The sequence below is a fragment of the Microtus oregoni genome, unplaced genomic scaffold (assembly GCF_018167655.1).
Source record: "Microtus oregoni isolate MIOR12 unplaced genomic scaffold, Mior012 000086F_ref0000336, whole genome shotgun sequence".
Classification (NCBI taxonomy): domain Eukaryota; kingdom Metazoa; phylum Chordata; class Mammalia; order Rodentia; family Cricetidae; genus Microtus; species Microtus oregoni.
Window position 1 is genome coordinate 1,831,486 of NW_024544552.1, and position 18,050 is coordinate 1,849,535.

At 39.4% G+C, this 18,050-nt stretch overlaps 2 protein-coding genes across 2 annotated transcripts; one reads left to right on the forward strand and one right to left on the reverse strand.

Moving 5' to 3' along the window:
- The first annotated feature begins 8,298 nt into the window (after positions 1-8,298).
- Positions 8,299-12,378, forward strand: LOC121442039 (mucosal pentraxin-like). The gene is made up of 2 exons (XM_041643477.1): positions 8,299-8,362; positions 11,746-12,378. The coding sequence occupies exons 1-2, from the start codon at positions 8,299-8,301 to the stop codon at positions 12,339-12,341; spliced, it is 660 nt and encodes a 219-aa protein (XP_041499411.1). The 3' UTR covers positions 12,342-12,378.
- A 3,614-nt stretch (positions 12,379-15,992) lies between these two features.
- LOC121442037 (olfactory receptor 10J1-like) lies at positions 15,993-16,925 on the reverse strand. Its single transcript, XM_041643476.1, has one exon. The coding sequence runs from the start codon at positions 16,923-16,925 to the stop codon at positions 15,993-15,995; it is 933 nt and encodes a 310-aa protein (XP_041499410.1).
- Between the last annotated feature and the right edge of the window lie 1,125 nt (positions 16,926-18,050).

Consider the following 18,050-nt stretch of genomic DNA (forward strand, 5'->3'; position numbering starts at 1 on the left):
GGACAAGAATAATGCTAGTCAGGCTTGGCAATGGCTTTGCCAAGCCTGTAGATCGAGTCCTCCAATGTTATGTTGATATAAAAAAGTTTACAGCTCTGTTCTGGCGCTCTACAAGAGGCGTTAGCAATGAGTGAGGTTGTTGTGTAAAACTATATCTCAAGCATCAGAGCACACAAATTATATCCATAAAGAAGAGATAAGATGAAGAAATTAGCCTGTCAGTGTTATATTGACCACATGTTAATTTTCCATTATTACATATTTTTGAATTTACATAAGATTAACAGTTGTGTGCTCTCCTATTTATATATGATAGTGGAATTAAAGATAATCTAAGGTGATATCTTATCTTGCCTGTTTGAGTGTACCAACTCAATTCCAAGAATATAAAAAATATGGCTGGGTTATTGAGTTTAATGAACAAAGCTTGCAGAATCCCATCTGTTTTTTTCTCACACCTGGTGTCTATGACATTTATCTTCTAGTTAAAAAATAAGACCTGGATGGGTAGATGTGGTTAATTATGAATAAAAATGGGGCTTATTATTTACATTTAACTCTGATTTGGTTTCTTCAAGACAGTCACTCTTTTTTAGAGGGGAAGGAGTAAGAAGTGAAAAGTCAATTGCTTGGTGTCTTATGTGTTACAACCTCCCTAACACTTGGTCAGTTTTTAGTCAGAAAAGAAGCGAAATTCTTTAGTTTGGTGTCACTAAATCTGTCATATCTGGTGCTCAACTTCCACGAACCTATTCTTTAGGCAAAGGTAGGGGTTGGGTAATACATATTCATCTGTTTTCTTTTGTTATTGAGGAATGAATAAAACCTGCTTTGGGCTAAGTGTAGCCACAATACAAATTTACCTATAATTTACTAAACCAGCATGTTATCTTCTAAATGAAGTCTATCCAGACTTCTTGTTTTGAAATAAATTCTCACTATGTAGCCGTAGGTGGCTCCACTCTTCTTCCTCCTGACTGACCCTCTGAAGTGCTGGGATTGCAGGTATGTTGCTTGCTTCTCCAAGCTGAGATAACCATAGTTAAGACTTTTGTGAGAGACATCTCTCCTACTTCCCCATACTTTGTGTGTGTGTGTGTGTGTGTGTGTGTGTGAGAGAGAGAGACAGACAGAGAGAGAGAGAGAGACAGAGAGAGACAGAGAGAGACAGAGAGAGAGAGACAGACAGACAGAGTCATACATACCGGTCTATTTGAGTACATGTAGAAACCAGAAATAAATCTTGGGTATAATTCTTCAGGAGTTGTCCATATTCTATTTGGGAAAAGGTTTTTCACTGGGACCTAGATCTCACTAATTCAGCTTGGCTGGCTTGACCAGAAAGCCGAGGAGATCCACTTGCATTCTCTTCCCCAATTCCCCAATGCTAAGCACAAGCAACCTTACCTAACTAGTTCTGGGGGCTGATTTCAGGATTTTGTACTTACACATCAAGCAAATTATTAGCTGTGCCCTCTGCTCCTAAGGCTTACTGTACAAATTTAAGTTACATAAAATAACATACATACACACACATATTGAAACAATTTTTGTAGGTAGGAGATCTAACATACCTATTGCCTTTGAGAGATATATTTTTTGTATGCTGGGTGGAAATTGTATTTGACATCTGCTCTCTCTGCAATATAGTAGCAATTAGTCTCCTTTTAATCCATGTATTCATTGTATTAATAATACCCCCCTTTTATACATCAGGTCTCCAATCTTAGTAATTTACATGATACAATTGTGTATACCTTATTTACATCCTTTTTTCTTTTTCCTGTCTACTCCTGAAAATTATTGTGCTTTAATTCTTTGTTCCTGTATATTTGAATTTTTTAAAAAAAATTCCATATATGCCAGGCAGTGATGATGCACAACTTTAATGCCAGCACTCGGGAGGCAGAGGCAGGAAGATCTCTGTGAGTTCGAGGCCAGTCTAGTCTACAAGAGCTAGTTCCAGGACAGCTCCCAAAGCCACAGAGAAACCCTGCCTCGATATCCCCCCCCAAATCCATATATGAGATCATGCAATATTTTTATACGTAACTATTTTATTTAATAAGTGTCCTACAGGATAATGAAATGGTTCAGTAAATATGATCACTTGCCTCCAAGCCTGAGAGTCTGAATTCAATCCCCTTTACCCACGTGGTGGAAGGAGAGAACACACAGGCAAACTGTCCTTTGACTTCCACGCTGTGACAGTCAGGTACACACACACACACACACACACACACACACACAGAGAGAGAGAGAGAGAGAGAGAGAGAGAGAGAGAGAGAGAGAGAGAAGGAGGGAGGAAGGAAGGGAGGAGGGAGGGAAGGAGGGAGGAGGGAGGGAGGGAGGGAGGGAGGGAGGGAGATTTGAAAATCCTGCAAGTGAAACCACATTATTGCAAATAGAAGCATTATTTTGGGTCAAGTTAAAAACATCCACAGTATCTTCATTTCTCTGCCAACAGACAGTTTTGAATATTGTGAACGATGACGTAGAACTTGAGAGTCCAGAAATCTCTTTGAGATGTTAATTTCACTTCTCTTGGTATATAACTCAAAAGATACACGTGGACCATATGGTAATTCTAGTTTTAGTTTTTTGAGGAATTTCCAATACTATTGGGTAATAATCCCATTTTTAGTTTTGGCTCTGATTGTTCATGATGCAATAACTTAAGTGGCATTGACAAGGCTAGTATTAATGACAATGTTGATCTTATTTACTTTATTTTAGCTCTAGGAGTTTTACATTATTGATCTGACATTAAAAATTTTAATCAGTGTTCAGTTGACTTTTATATATGGTATACAATTATGTCCAATTTCATTATTTTACCTACTTATACCCAGTCAACATGATTTATAATAGGATTTTTAAGACTATTCTCAACATTAAAGATGTACCAAGGCCTTTTTCTGTCATGAATATGATTTTCTTAATATTTCAAAATTTTTTCTATGCTGCTAATTGTTTTTGTTCAAGTCCGTGATTTAGTTTGAAATCATTTCTTAAGAAAATGCTGTTGATTTGAGAAATCTACCTTGAGGGTAGAAACACAGAAATAATTTCTGAGTTTGTGGTAATGCTTAAAATTATTTTAAATATTTTTTATGTTAGCTTCCAATATATTTACAATATTTAAGTAATTCAAACCTTGTAGTTAATGACATGCAATATTTATAACAATTCTATAGCTGGTCTTTTCATTTCTGTTTTAAAAACAAGGAAGATGAAGCTCATGGGAGTGTGTGATACCCTGAAGGTCACCCAGTTAGAAAGAGATAAGTGGAGGCTGTTTGTTCAGAAGCATTTCTTTCCTCCAGCAAACAGGCCTCACACCACATCCCAATCTCTCAATAAAAAGCCATAGTTGTAATGAGAGTCCTCTTGTTTGTTCCTGGCTGCTCAGTGTCGAAATGTTCATATAGAAATCATATTATTTACAATACTGTTTGGTTAATAGTTTAAGTGTATTTCTGGCTAACTCATCTCCATTAAGCTATGTATTGACACAAGGCCGTGGCTTACTGGGTAAAGTTCCAGACCCTGTCTCCAGTCGGGCTACATGGCTTCTCTCTGACTCCACCTTCTTTCTCCCAGCATTCAGTTTAGTTTTCCCCACCTACCTATATTCTGCCCTGTGCAGGACTGGGAGAGTTTCTCTACCAACCAATGGTATTCACAGCATACAGAGGGGAATCCCACATCAAGCATGGCATTCCCATCCAGGAACTAAGCCAGCTTCATTTCTCTGTCTCTTATGTTCAAAGCCTTTTCCTCCCTTTCTAATTCCTCTTTCCATTCAGACTCCAATTCTTCCTCCATAAGCACAACCCAGTTCAGGTATCCTCCTTCTCTTTCAGTACAGGACTACTCGAAACTGTGCCATTCCTGGCAAACACAGAGTAGGAGGATTCACAGAGCTACAGTAGTTGTAGCCAAGGTTACATTAACCATTTAACCTCACTAAGTTGTTACAGCTCACAGAAGCCAAGTTTACAGGATAACTTTATAATAAAATGAGCAATTCTTGAGCTTGAGCAATTCTTGTTTCTGTATTGTGCCCTGCCTTTTAGCTTCCGTTTTAGCTTTCAGCAATAGAGACAGAAGAGCGTGTCAGACCAGAGAGTAGACAGTATGCTTCCATAGCACTTCGAATATTTAGGAGCTGAGTTTCCAGGTCTTGGGGCGATGTGGGAACATGAACAACTGATGCCTCAATAACAAAGCTGACCTTGTTCATGGTTTAACTGTGTGTGTAAAATGAAAGCAATGGCAATACTCACTGCTTCTTGACCTTGTTAAGAACGGAACCTATGAAAGCCCTCTAGTTGAGCATCATCTGAGCAGGACTATAACTCCATGACTAAGGCACTTGTGGGTATTTATCATTGCTCGATTAGTGGTGACTTTGAGCATAATATTCTTTTTATTCTTAGTAATAGATCTATTTCTTATTAAACCCACATAAAATAAATCATTGGTTAAATTATAGATCATAAGGAACACTCATATTGAACTGTAATAAGTTAATGAGGAAATAAAACTGTTACCTTGGAAAATGGACATGAAGATGACCTTTAAAATTAAATATAACAATTATGCAAAATTTAAATTTGCAAAAGATAAAGTTACTAAAATTTTACACCAGATATCAGGTATTTACTTTATATATTTGTCTTAATTGATTTGTTATCAAATGAAGATTTCTCCTTCACTTTATGTTGTTGATGGAAAAAAATTCAGACTATTGACATAGTAGATTTAAGCAGCAACTTATTTAAGAAAACAAAAGACAGTACCTTACAGAGTGACTGGGATGAATTGGCTCAATGGAGTAGGATAGTCAATTGGGTTCTGTGTAGTGGGCATTTTTAAAAAAAGTACTATGGATATTTATTTATGAGGAGATGGCATATTCGTGGGGCAAAGGGAATCCTTTCTTCTCTCCCAAATCATGATGGATACGATATCTCTATTAAGGCATTTATTCCTACGATCTTACATAAACACTCACAGTTAGTGACTACGGGCACTGGAGGTGAGGAGAGTTGTTTTGAAACTACAATGCAAACTATAATGTAAAGAAGCCAGGGTCTTTTGAAAATACAGCCTTGTCACTGGTTTGCATGTGAGGTGTCTAGAAAAGATCCCTGATGCTTTGCTCTGATACAGCAGGAAGAACATAAACACAGTTCCAAAGCTGTTTAACCAGGGGTGGGATGGAGCAGGGTTCTGATGATCAAGGGGTGGTTCCACTAGCACATGGCAGTCTTCTTGATCATTCCTCGCTTCCTGCCTAGCCAAGAGGCATAGCTACTGAGATACAGCTGCTGCCACATTCTTTGGCTGCCCCATATCTAAATCCATTTCCCTGTTTCCTTTTAATAAGTGGTATGGATAAGCCAGAAAATTTCAATTCTTTGCCCTCCGTTTTCTTCCTCAAGAAAACCCTTAAAATGAGTATGTGTTGATTACTCATTTGCATGTGCGTACCTTTGTACACACACACACACACACACACACACACACACACACACACACACACACTTTAAACTTATAAAAATACCTTATTTTTAAAACTTATTTCTACTTAATGTCAGAAATAGCCAAATCTAGTAGGTTCCATATGGCACCAGGGATATCCCTAGCTTTTAATTAAATCTTTGGAAGCTGTAATAAACATTTAAAAACTAAACATAAGGGTTTTTAAGTTGTATTTTTAAGGTCTAGTAGCAGAACAAAAAATCACAATAATCAAAACTATTTTTGTGCATTCATGATATAGCAAAAATACATTTTGATCTGCATTTATTTAATACACACAGTGCCATCTCCAAGTTAAATGTGATAAGCAAAATGTATTTTAAATCTATCTATAAATTACATCTTTTCATAACTAATTTAAAGTTCATTCAATAATATAAAACATTTATTTAATGCAAATAACTCAGATTTATCTTTTAAAATATATTTTATGGATTGTTATTAAAGAACAATAAAACTAGCTTATAATTTAACTTTTAATTACAACATATCTCGATAGAATAACATAATAACTTATTTATTTTGTACTGTGTAGAAACATGCTGTAAATTATTTCTAAAATTGGGTGTTCTTTCAATTTGCCTGTATGGATGTCACTTTAGAATTAAAAGGAACAGAGAAAACAAGATTGATTTAGGTTAATTTGAAATTACACAAACTAGACAAGGATCATATGTGATGAGATTCAAGCTACTCCCTTTCTGACTCATGTGCTATTACTGTCTACCAACTAGCTCATTCACTAATCACTCCACTGAGCATAAAAGAATTAGAGTTCAAATCACCAACTCACAGGCTTGTGGGTAAATAAATATGTGTTGTTTTTAAAACTGACTTTCAATGTGGTTCATTGCACTCATAATTAAGTGAAAACAGCCCACCACAATCATAGTGGCTTTTGTTAGCACAGAGCTGCAATACACAGAATTTTCCTTAGTTCTTCTCATTCACTGGGAAATGCCACAGGCATTCACTACACAAATAATTTTAGAGTTCTTATTATAAGTTCAATCATCGTTATAGGATCAAGAGATTGAACCAGAGGGGGAAAAACATACGGAACCCATATGTTCTTGGCTTTAAAGACTTAAACTACGTGGTAAGCAACAGAGGAGCAACCAGATAATGCAACATTCAATGGTTTTTATTGTAAACAAGTAAAGAAATATTTCAATGAAATATAGTCAGATTTAAAATCTTAGATTTAGCCGGGCGGTGGTGGCGCACGCCTTTAATCCCAGCACTCGGGAGGCAGAGGCAGGTGGATCTCTGTGAGTTCGAGGCCAGCCTGATCTACAAGAGCTAGTTTCAGGACAGGAACCAAAAGCTACGGAGAAACCCTGTCTCGAAAAATCAAAAAAAAAAAAAATCTTAGATTTATGTCATTGCATAGCTTGACCATGCCATGAGTTTAAGCATTATTTCATGCCCTTTTGAAAAAGGCTGAGTCTATTCAACTTCATAGATATCTCACTTGAGCTCCTAAGTTACTACAAAGGTGGCCTGACTGGAGACATATGAGAGGTCATCTTAACACTCAGCCTCAAGGACTTCTTTTAAAGAAAATTGGCTCTTCAGGCTGACGAGGGAGGGGGACTTGATCAGGGGAGGGAAATGGGAGGCGGTGGCAGGGAGGAGGCAGAAATCTTTAATAAATAAATTAATTAAAAAAATTTAAAACGTTCCGTTTTATTTAGACAGAACAGGGGAGATGATGTGGTGTGCCATGTATATGTGTTGCTTTTATTGGTTGATAAATAAAGCTGTTTCACCCAATGGCTTAACAGAGTAAAGGCAGGTAGGAAATCAGAATAGAGGTATATAGAAAGAGTAGGTGGAGTCAGGCAGATGCCATGTATCCACCCAAGAAGCAAGATATGAAATAACAAATCACAAGCCTCATGGTAATATATAAAATAATAGAAATGGGTTAATTTAAGAAATATGCCTGAGCCATTGGCCAAACAGAATTGTATTTAAAAAAAGAGAGAGAGAATTGGCAACTGTATCTAAGAGCTGATTTTCTACTCTGCTACAAACCAAGGAGTCTTCCTGCTGCAACTTTGTGTAACCCCACCATCCTCTGAATCCACTAAGACCCTTCGGCAGTTATACCCCAGACCTTAAACACGGTCTTCAATTCTATCCCCTTGATCAATATATCTAGTATATCTAGTTTTGTACCAGTACCATGCTGTTTTTTTTATCATAGTTCTATACAATTTAGATTAGGGATGGTGATACCTCCCACAGTTCTTTTATTGTGTAGAGGGTTTTAGCTGCACTTGATTTTCTGTGTTTTCATATGAAGCTGAAAATTGTCCTTTCAAGTTCTGTAAAGGTTGTGTCAAATTTTGATGGGGATTTCATTGAATACATAGATAGCTTTGGGTAGGATGGTCATTTTCTACTATGCTAATCTTACTGATTCATGAGCATGAGATGCCTTTCCATCTTCTGATAGCTTCCATTTCTTTTTTCAATGCTTTATACTTTTTATCATGAGGGTCTTTAATTTGCTTGTTTAGAGTTTCCCCAAGATATTTTATATTATTTGAGCTACTAACACATTGACTTTAAAACTACATAATGGTTCAGTTAATATTAACCTTTTATAACTTTGTCTTTCTGTTGTAAAAACAAAGGTGTTGTCCCTATGAGTGCAATATAAGAGCCCAGGAGCGAATGTCTCTCCACAGAGACAATTGTTGCTGCCCTCTACTACCAGAGGAGTCTACAAAGAGCACAATGGCCAAGCTCATTGTGGGTGCCCTGCTTCTCTCTGTTCTTACAGGAGGTGTAGCCCAATTAGGTAAGTGCTGATCCCTGATGGGAAACTCTCCATGTCTAGAACAGATAGGGTCCAACAGCTTTTGCTGTTGTTGTTTTCAGGAAGATGTGAGTGAAGGGGGTGTCTTTTACTCTTATCTGTGATGCAGCTGGAAACTGTGAGTGCTTACTGTCTTGTGTCTTTTGTGTGACAGAAAACAGAGACTGGTCTAGCTACTGTCTCCAAGCACAGGTCTCTATGGAACTGCAGTATTTCAACTGTTCTCTAAAGGTTGCTCTGCTCCCAAATTTCTCGGTTATCTCTGCTTGTTTGTTTTTGCTTTTAAACAATTTTTCAAGACAGTGTTTTTCTGTAGCTTTTGGAGCCTGTCCTAGAACCTACTCTGTAGACCAGGCTGACCTTGAACTCACAGAGATCCACCTGTCTCTACCTCTTGAGTGTTGGAATTAAAGGCATGTACCACCACTGTCCAGCCCCAAACTTCTCTTATGGTTAACCAATTTCTGCTCATTTCAGGAAGCTGGTCAAGGGCCTGAGTTCCTTATTGTCTATTGACTGCAGATCCCTCTTAGTCTCCTGTCATTGAGGCCTTTTCTACAAAATGGACTGGAAGGAGCGTCAATTCAAAAGCAACAGCCATTCTGTAATCAAATCTTAGAAATTCTCCAAATATGTTCCGCTCCTTACCAGTGAATCAGCCCATACCCAAATGGAAGAGAATTAATTTAGGTCGTATTTCAAAAACTGTCACAGGTATTGCCCACTAAGGATATATCTTACTATACCAGGGTATAAGGATGTCTCTGGGTTCAAGAAAGAAGTGTGGAGGAGAGTGGATTCACTTCCTTAATGACAGCATGGTGACTACTCATCTACGATAAAAGGAGAGGCAACATAATTTATGTTTTTTCCTAGAAAAAGTTGGTAGAGGAGGTGTTTGGCCTTTCTATCGGAAACCCATCTCTCCCTAATAATTGGGTAACTAAACAACTGTTGTGAAGTGGAAGGACTTTGAGCCTCACTTCTTCACCAATACAATGGAGAAAGAAGTACCACCCACCCCATACATGGCGGTGAGATAAATGAGAGAAAGAATGAGCTTGTGATGCAAGTTATGAAACTTGCTTTTTACTACCAAAGAAGACGGTTTGCTGCTTTGACGGCTTTACATTTTCTTTCCTGTGGCTGCCAATAAGAAAACTTGACACTCATTTCCCTGTACCTCAGTGTTGCTGTCAGCAAGGAGTTATACATTATTTCAGGCTAACTGTAATATTTTGTTCCAAGTTTGTGCACCGACAAGGTTACAGACAGGAAGATAATTGATCACAGGACATAAATACATGGTTTACACTCCAATCCCCGGGTTGCTGTTGTACTGACAGAAGTTTAGGGTCTCTCTCCCACCTCCCCCCATCTCGCCTTCTCTATCTGTCTCTCTCATATACTCTAGCTAGCCCTCTTTTCTGGAAGCATTCCATTCCTATTCTCTAGGGGTCCAGGGTATAAGCATTTCTTAAGAAGCCCTTATGTATTGGGAAATAGAATTCATGCTGTTTTCTCATTTCCTGCTATGAAGCAAAGCTAACTCAATTCTAAGACTTTATATTATTTCTAGGCCATGTCACCTCTGATTCAGTTAGCCATTATTCTAGAGTTTATTTTCCAAACTATAGCATTAGTTAAATTTACTTTTCCGAACAAGGAAGAAATCATTCTTATGATGATTATAGCTTCATCTTTTCACATGGTTTTTAAGACAAAATACATCCATAGTAAATAATCCTTTGATCCTGTTGCTGCAGTGGAAAATTGGTCTTTATTGTATATAGGAAGTGTGGGAGAGAGGGAGGAAGAGGGTACAGTACTATCATGGTCTGGGCCAAGCAATTTACATGATTTTGCTCCTCAGATTTCACACCAATCGTAAGTGTTGGCTCATCACAAGATCCAGGATGTCTGTAACCCCAGTTACAGGGATTCTTTATTATTATTGTTGTTGTTGTTGTTGTTATTATAAATTTTCACCTCCTCCCCTCCTCTTATTTCCCTCCCCCTCCCCCCCCATTCCCAAGTCCAAAGAGCAGTCAGGGTTCCCTGCCCTGTGGGAAGTCCAAGGTCCTCCCCCCTCCATCCAGGTCTAGGAAGGTGAGCATCCAAACAGACTAGGTTCCCACAAAGCCAGTACATGCAGTAGAATCAAATCCCAATGCCATTGTCCTTGGCTTCTCAGTCAGCCCTCCTTGTCAGCCACGTTCAGAGAGTCCAGTTTGATCACATGCTCCATCAGTCCCAGTCCAGCTGGCCTTGGTGAGTTCTCTTTAGATCAACCCCACCGTCACAGTGGGTTGGCACACCCCCTCATGGTCTTGACTTCCTTGCTCATGTTCTCTCTTCTTCTGCTCCTCATTTGGACCTTGGGAGCTCAGTCCAGTGCTCCAATGTGGGTCTCTGTCTCTATCTCCATCCATCACCAGATGAAGGTTCTATGGTGATATGCAAGATATTTATCAGTGTGGCTATAGGATAGGGCCAGTTCAGGTGCCCTCTCCTCAGCTGCTCAAGGAACAAGCTGGGGACATCTCCTTGGACACCTGGGAACCCCTCTAGAGTCCAGTCTCTTGCCAACCTTAAAATGGCTCCCTTCATTAAGATATATACTTCCCTGCTCCTATATCTACTCTTCCTCCATCCCAACCATCCCATTTCCCCAAGCTCTCCCCATCCTCCCCTTCTCACTACTCTCTCCCCATCTTCCCTTACCCCTACCCCACCCCCACCCCCAAGCTCTCATTTTTTGCCTGGCAATCTTGTCTACTTCCAATATCTAGGAGCATAACTACATGTTTTTCTTTGGGTTCACCTTCCTATTTAGCTTCTCTAGGATCATGAATTATTCTCTAGGAGAAATATGATTCAGTCTGTGGTAGAAGATCATGCAGTGCCCCATGCTTTATCCACTGCAATGATTCAGTTATGTGTAATTGTCTGTCACTGGCATTTCTTTTTACCTCAGTGGTGTCTCAACAAGATGAAGGTAGAGTTGATACAGGAAACTTTGACTTTTATAACTGATATACTGAACCCAAATGTATCTTTTCATTGCTTGGTTTGGCTTTGTTTTGTTTGAGACAAGGTCTCAGGTAGCTCAGGTTTGCTTAGAACTCACCACATAGAGCAGAAGGCCTCCATCTCTCAAATGCTGAGATGGCTGCCATGGACTGCCCTTCCAGGCCTGCCTTGACACCATATAGCTGTTTAGCCCCCTACTCACACACTTGCAGGTCTCTTTGTGCACCAATGTGCTATACATACTCTGCTGGGAAGCAGCTCTAGGGCGACAAAAAGAACAAACCAAACAGCAGAGCTGATAGAATGTTTGTCTTTCTGTCTTTTCTTCACAGACATGAAGGGGAAGGCTTTTATTTTCCCTCAAGAATCGGCCACTGCCTATGTGTCCCTGATCCCGCAGGTGAAGAAGTCACCGCAGAACTTCACCTTGTGTCTGAAGGCCTTCACTGACCTCACCCGCCCTTACAGTCTCTTCTCCTACAATACCAAGACCAGGAACAATGAGATTCTTCTCTTTGTGGAGAAAGTGGGAGAGTACATGTTCTATGTTGGGAATTCGGGAGTCATTTTCAAAGCACCCCTAAATCCCGATGCCCCAATCCATATCTGTGTGAGCTGGGAGTCTGCCTCTGGGATTGCAGAACTCTGGCTAAATGAAAAGCCTTTGGGAAGAAAGGGCTTGAAGAAGGGGTACACTGTGGGGGGTGAGGCAAAGATTATCATCGGACAAGAACAGGATTCCTTTGGGGGACGTTTTGATATAAAACAATCCTTTGTTGGGGATATTTGGGAGGTGGCCATGTGGGACCATGTGGTACCCCTAAAAATGATGGATGACGGGTGTCGCAGTGGCAACCTTATAAATTGGCAATCACTTATTTTTGAAGACAACGGCTATGTGTTGACTAAACCCAAACTGTGGGATTAAACTTCTTTCTTGTCAATCATAATTTGTATCTAGTAATAATCACATACTCTTTGAAATTAAATCTGTTCTTGTTTCTGTTATAGTAGAAGTGTGGATTGTGTTGAAACGGCAAACAAATTGAGCCTTGGCTATATACTATTTACTGTTACAAAAACTGAGGTCAATTGTACCACACTTGTCTGCATAGGAGCTAGGGGGACACACCGCTCTCAGAACTGGACACCCATCTTGTAGAATCCTGAGCAAATGGGGGAGCTGGATGGTGGTTCTGTGTACTCAAATCCAGAAACCTGTGAACAAAGTGTGGCTGCTGGGAAGGCCTTCAGGAACAGACCACCTAAGGGAGTCAGACCTCCAAAGGGAGCTTCAGAGGAAGGTTTCTCGAGGGCTAGGTTGAGAAAACACCCATTCACACACCTAGAAAATAATCAAAGATGTCCTCAAAGATATTCTTAGCAAAGCCCCAAAAGACAAAAATCAACTCTTCTGGAGGTCCCTCTTCACTTTCCCACAGCTTCTCTGGGGAGTAGCTGTCCCAGAACAAGCACACACGTCCCTTTTTGACTTTCCTACTGTTAAAGCTGAGAATCACAAGAGAAAGGCCAGTGCCACAATTTTTGTGCCAAATTTGAAGCAAACTTTAATTAAATACTGGCCAGGACCATTCTGGGGTTCCCTGAAAATGACAAGGAGTGACATTTTGCACAGGCCTATACAAACAAATCCACAAGACCACCGTATTTCGCACGGGGTCCAATCAGGGACAAGCATATATCCTGACATACTTCCTGCCTATGTGCTTTCCACTTAGATTCAATCAGGGGCAAAGTGCACACCCTGATGTATTTCTTGACTGCATACCTCCCACCCACATGTGATCAAGCACATTCGGTGCAGTTGAGTCAAACCAACTTACTTAGGGAAACAAAACAGGTGGCTTGTTATCTCCCGTAAATAATAGCCTCCAGCATCTGTCCGTGGGCCTTACATGGTACAGACATTTCTGTTTCATGGATCACTTAGGCACAGTAATTAAAACTTAAAACATAACTTTGGCTCTCACATTACCACGAGAGACACGGAGGCCCTGGACTTAAATTGAAGTGTGCTTTCTGTGCATTTTTAATAGGATTCTTGAGAAGAAGATAAATATGTTTTCTTTAGTATTGTATGGGCCACAATATATGTAGCACATCCAGTCTCTTCACAAGGCTAAATAATTCTAACTCTTAAGATTTTTTTCGCACAAGAAAATAACCTTCTCCTTTAGAGAGCAATGGCACAGGGGTTAGGGAAACCCCAAATTCTTGAATAGAAAAATGTTTAAAATTAAAGTTTTCACTCTTCCTAATTCTGCAACCCTTTAATACAGACCCTCATGTTGTAGTGACCCCATATCATTGTAGTTGTTTCTTCATAACTGTAATTTGTGACTTTTATGAACTATAATGTGAATATCTTATGTGCAGGATAACTGATATGCAGCTATTCAAGCTCAAAGGTCAGGGTCATTCAAGCTCAAAGTGGTCACAACCCACAGGTTGAAAACCAATGGTTTAAAGAAACTACCTAAAAAGTCACATAGAAAAAGATCATCAGTGTAGCAACAAAGAAGGCAAAGACAAAACACAAGTATCAGGTCATATTTTCCATAGACAAGAATGAAAATTATGGGCTAATTTCCATTTGAACAACATCAGGACTTAGTTAAGGCATGGAATTAATGTATTTAATTTCAAAAGCATCTTTCTTCAGTCATCCCTGTGTTACTCCATAGAAAGTGTGGTGAAGTTCTGAATTGAATGTGGCTAATAATATTGACCATACTGGTGCTCCAGATTCATGGAGGGACTGCTTTTAGTGTGAGTCTCAAAAAAATTGGAGAAAAATTGAACAGATCTCCAAGGCAGGTGAGAACGTTTATATATGATAGTGTTTCTGAGGGGCAGTCAGAGCCTATAGCTTTCATCACTGCCCAAAGAAGAAAGTGGTCTAAGGAGAAGAGGGAGCTCAGATGGTTTCTAGCCCACCTGGACCTCAGCTATGCCCTCTGTGGAGCTCTAGAACTCAGTATCTGCCTGATGTTCATGGTGATTTTCAAAACAGAATTCATATAGGCACCGCACAACCCACTTTTCTGCCATCAATGAACTGGTAATAATGAACTCCACCCTCGATTACGATGCCTCCCCAATTCCCAGCTCACGAGCTGCATCTGGTCATTGCTCTGGTGGCAACCTGGGAGACCATAAAAGCTATAGCAGAATAATGATAAAAGCAAGAAGGCGAGAGTGGAGCTGAATGGTAGAACATTTGCCTCATATGTGCAGGGTGCAGAGTTCAATCTCTCACATCATGGGGAGAATTTAAGTTTTAATTAAAAGAAAATAAATATAAAATAAAAAGAAGAATCAAACTTTAGTACATTCGTGTAATTCTTTAATGTAGACTCACCATCAAATTTTGCAATTTCTTCTGAGTATAGGTGGAATGACCGAAAAAAAAATTGTTTTTGAGCTTTCAAAATTACCCAGACCTTTTACTTGAATATTTTTGTTTTAGTTCTTGTGTTTTTGTGGGGGCTGTGTGTGTGTGTGCATGTTTCTTGTTTTTTATTTGTTGTTTTATTTTTGTTGTGGTAGTTGGGGGAGTTAAGTGGGTGGGGAAGTGGGGATTATCTGGGAGGAGTTGTGAGAAGGGAAAGTGTGATCGGATTATATATTATGAAAAAATATTTCTCAATTGACAAAGAAAAAAATTTAGACTGTGAATTACTATATAGTATCTCTCCTTTATCCATGAGGGATATGTTTTAAGCCCTGCCCCCACGGGTGCCAAAAATTGAGGTATATAAACACTCAACCTTATATATACTGTTTCTCTTACTTATACAAGTCTATGATAAAGTTTAATCTACAAATTAAGCACACCAAGAGATTAGCACAAAAGTTAATGATGTGGAAATGGCTCTTTGGATCGAGTACTTGTCACGCAAGTGTGAAGACTGGAATTCCAACCCCATAGCCCTTGTAAATGCCAGATGGAGAGGGCAACTTTCCTGCAATTCCATCTTCAGGTGGTGGGCACAGGGACTCCTCAAAGCAAAGCCCGTTAAAGAGACTAACCATATCTGTAAGCTCTGAGCTTGATTGAGAAACCCCAACTTAGAGAATAGGGTAGAAGAGCTATCAAGGAAGATTTCCAGTATCAAAAGTAGAACTTTGTATGTACATACATATATAGGTATATGAATACACCCCACTTATACCCACATACAATCAAATATGCATACATACACATGAATCGTGCACACAAACACACATGAAAAGACAAACTCTAGCAACACAACAGAACAATTATAACAATAGTTTGTAATAAAATGGCATGGGCATGTGACTGTTATCTGAGTTTTGTTCTCAAGACACTGATATTATATAGCATCAGTAGATGGCATCTAGAACAGAATGAAGGGATGATTCATGGTTCAAACAGGATGGGTCAGAGCTATACTAGATTTCCTCATGTTACTTATAATGGTAGATAATTTAAAACTGGAGTTGTTTGTATTAGGAATATTTTCTTTATATTTTCAGATCAGAATTGACCATGGTTAACTGAAAACAGAGACAGATAAGAGGAATTCCAAATATCCTAGGCAAGAGTTTTTTTCCTAATAGCACGGTAAATGGCGTCCTTGACTTCTTTGTTTCTCAAGGTATATACCACGGGGTTGAGCAGAGGAGTAAAAACAGTATAAGTTACTGAGATCAGCTGGTCTTGATCTCTGGTGTTCTCTGATTTGGGCTTGAGGTAGGCAATAGAGGCACAGCCGTAGTGGATGATGACCACAGTGAGGTGGGAGGCACAAGTTGCAAAGGCCTTCTTCCTTCCCTCAGCAGAGGCAATCTTGAGGATGGTGGAGATGATGAGAACGTACGAGATGAAAACCAAGCCCATGGGCACCACAATAACCAGTGAGCTGATGATAAAGTTCGCTATGTCATGTAGAGTAGTATCAGCACAAGACAGTTTCATAACAGGGCGGATGTCACAGAAATAGTGAGCTACCTCTTTGTCACAGAAAGGTGCCCTGAACACAGATGCTATTTGAATTATGGCCACAAGCAGCCCAATGCTGCAGGACCCCCATACTAGCTGGGCACATACCCCCTTATTCATGATGACTGTGTACCTCAAGGGGTTGCAGATGGCTACGTAGCGGTCATATCCCATTGCTGTGAGCAGAAAACAGTTGTTAATGGCCAAAGTAATGAAAAAGAACATCTGGGTAGCACAGCCAGCCAAAGAAATGGATTGGCTTGAACCTACAAGGCTGGAAAGCATCCTTGGCACAATAACCAGTGTGTACACTGTCTCTGAAGTAGAAAGCATACTAAGAAAAAAGTACATGGGAGTATGAAGGTGACGATCAATGCTGATAATTATCACAATAATGACATTGCCAGTCAGGGTTAGCAGGTACAAGGTCAGAAATATCGTAAAGAGAGTAAGCTTACATTCCTGGAAGCTGGAGAAACCTTGGAAAACAAATTCGCTCACCACTGTGTGGTTTCTTCTCATCATCTTCCAGACAGAAATGACAGGTTTAAGTCGCTTGAGTCAATCAGTCCGAATACATTAGCGTCCAGTGCTTTGAGCAGGTGACACTTAGGAAAAAGTGATAATGGCTCTGCATCTGGGTAGATACAGAGTTAGCAGGAATAGCTGTCCATCTAGCTGTCAAAGATAGACACAATCAGGAAACGGTGTAACGTGAAGTCTATGTGTGAAGCGTGGAACAGATTTCCTGGCGAGGTAGATGGTAGGTATTGGAGGGAAGTAGGCAAGAGAAACAGACAAGGTGTAGTTAAATTTGAAAGTCACTTCCCCTTAGAACATAGCTTCAGAAATTGTTACATAAAATTTGTTTAAAATGGAATTTCTATTGTCCTCTTAAAGGCCTGCCCTTCTGTGTTGCTAAAGGGAACAAAAAGGCTTGTGTTCCCCCATACATTTGTCTTCTTCATGAACCCATTTCCACAGATCATTCAGCATTTGCAGAACTCACTGTCCCCATCACACTTTAAGAACAAGAAATTTTCCTCTCTTTGTTCAATACTGAAGGATGCTTCCTTTTCCTTGGAAAGTCGTCTCAGTACAGGATGTAACATGCCAATCAAGCTCCTTGTTGCCCAGCAACTTATTTTCCTTGATTGTGTTCATCTCCATGCCGTTTCCAGCTTGTGGTTATATGTAAATTTAACAGATAGTTGGCCTCGCGGGAGTAAACTATCTTTTCTAATTTCTTCATAATTATACATTACATAGCTGTAGGGAAACCAATATTTTAACTTCTATTCTCTCACTGAAGAGTAATTTGGCATCAAAAGTCTCTCATATTCAAAAATAATTGAGCAGCAGTAACAATAAGCAGTATTTTGTATCACTTTAAGGTTTTCCCCATGTTATTTAACATGATAACGCCCTATATATTTATTTTTCCCTCCCATCTTGCAGCAAGAAAATAATGACACCAAAATCTATATGAATTTCTCAAGTTAACTTGATCTTTTACCACCAAAACTAGGGTAATTTGCCCTACATCACAACTACCTAATAAGCATCATGACCACACGATAGATGAGAAATAAGATGACACCTTTTTTTTTTAATTGGGAAAAAATATTTTTTCCTTTTTCTCTAAGAATA

Coding starts and splice junctions, on each gene's coding strand:
- LOC121442039 (XM_041643477.1), top strand. CDS start 8,299: ATGGCCAAGCTCATTGTGGGTGCCCTGCTTCTCTCTGTTCTTACAGGA. Junction 8,363..11,745: donor AGGAGGTGTAGCCCAATTAG/GTAAGTGCTGAT, acceptor TTTTCTTCACAG/ACATGAAGGGGAAGGCTTTT.
- LOC121442037 (XM_041643476.1), bottom strand. CDS start 16,925: ATGATGAGAAGAAACCACACAGTGGTGAGCGAATTTGTTTTCCAAGGT.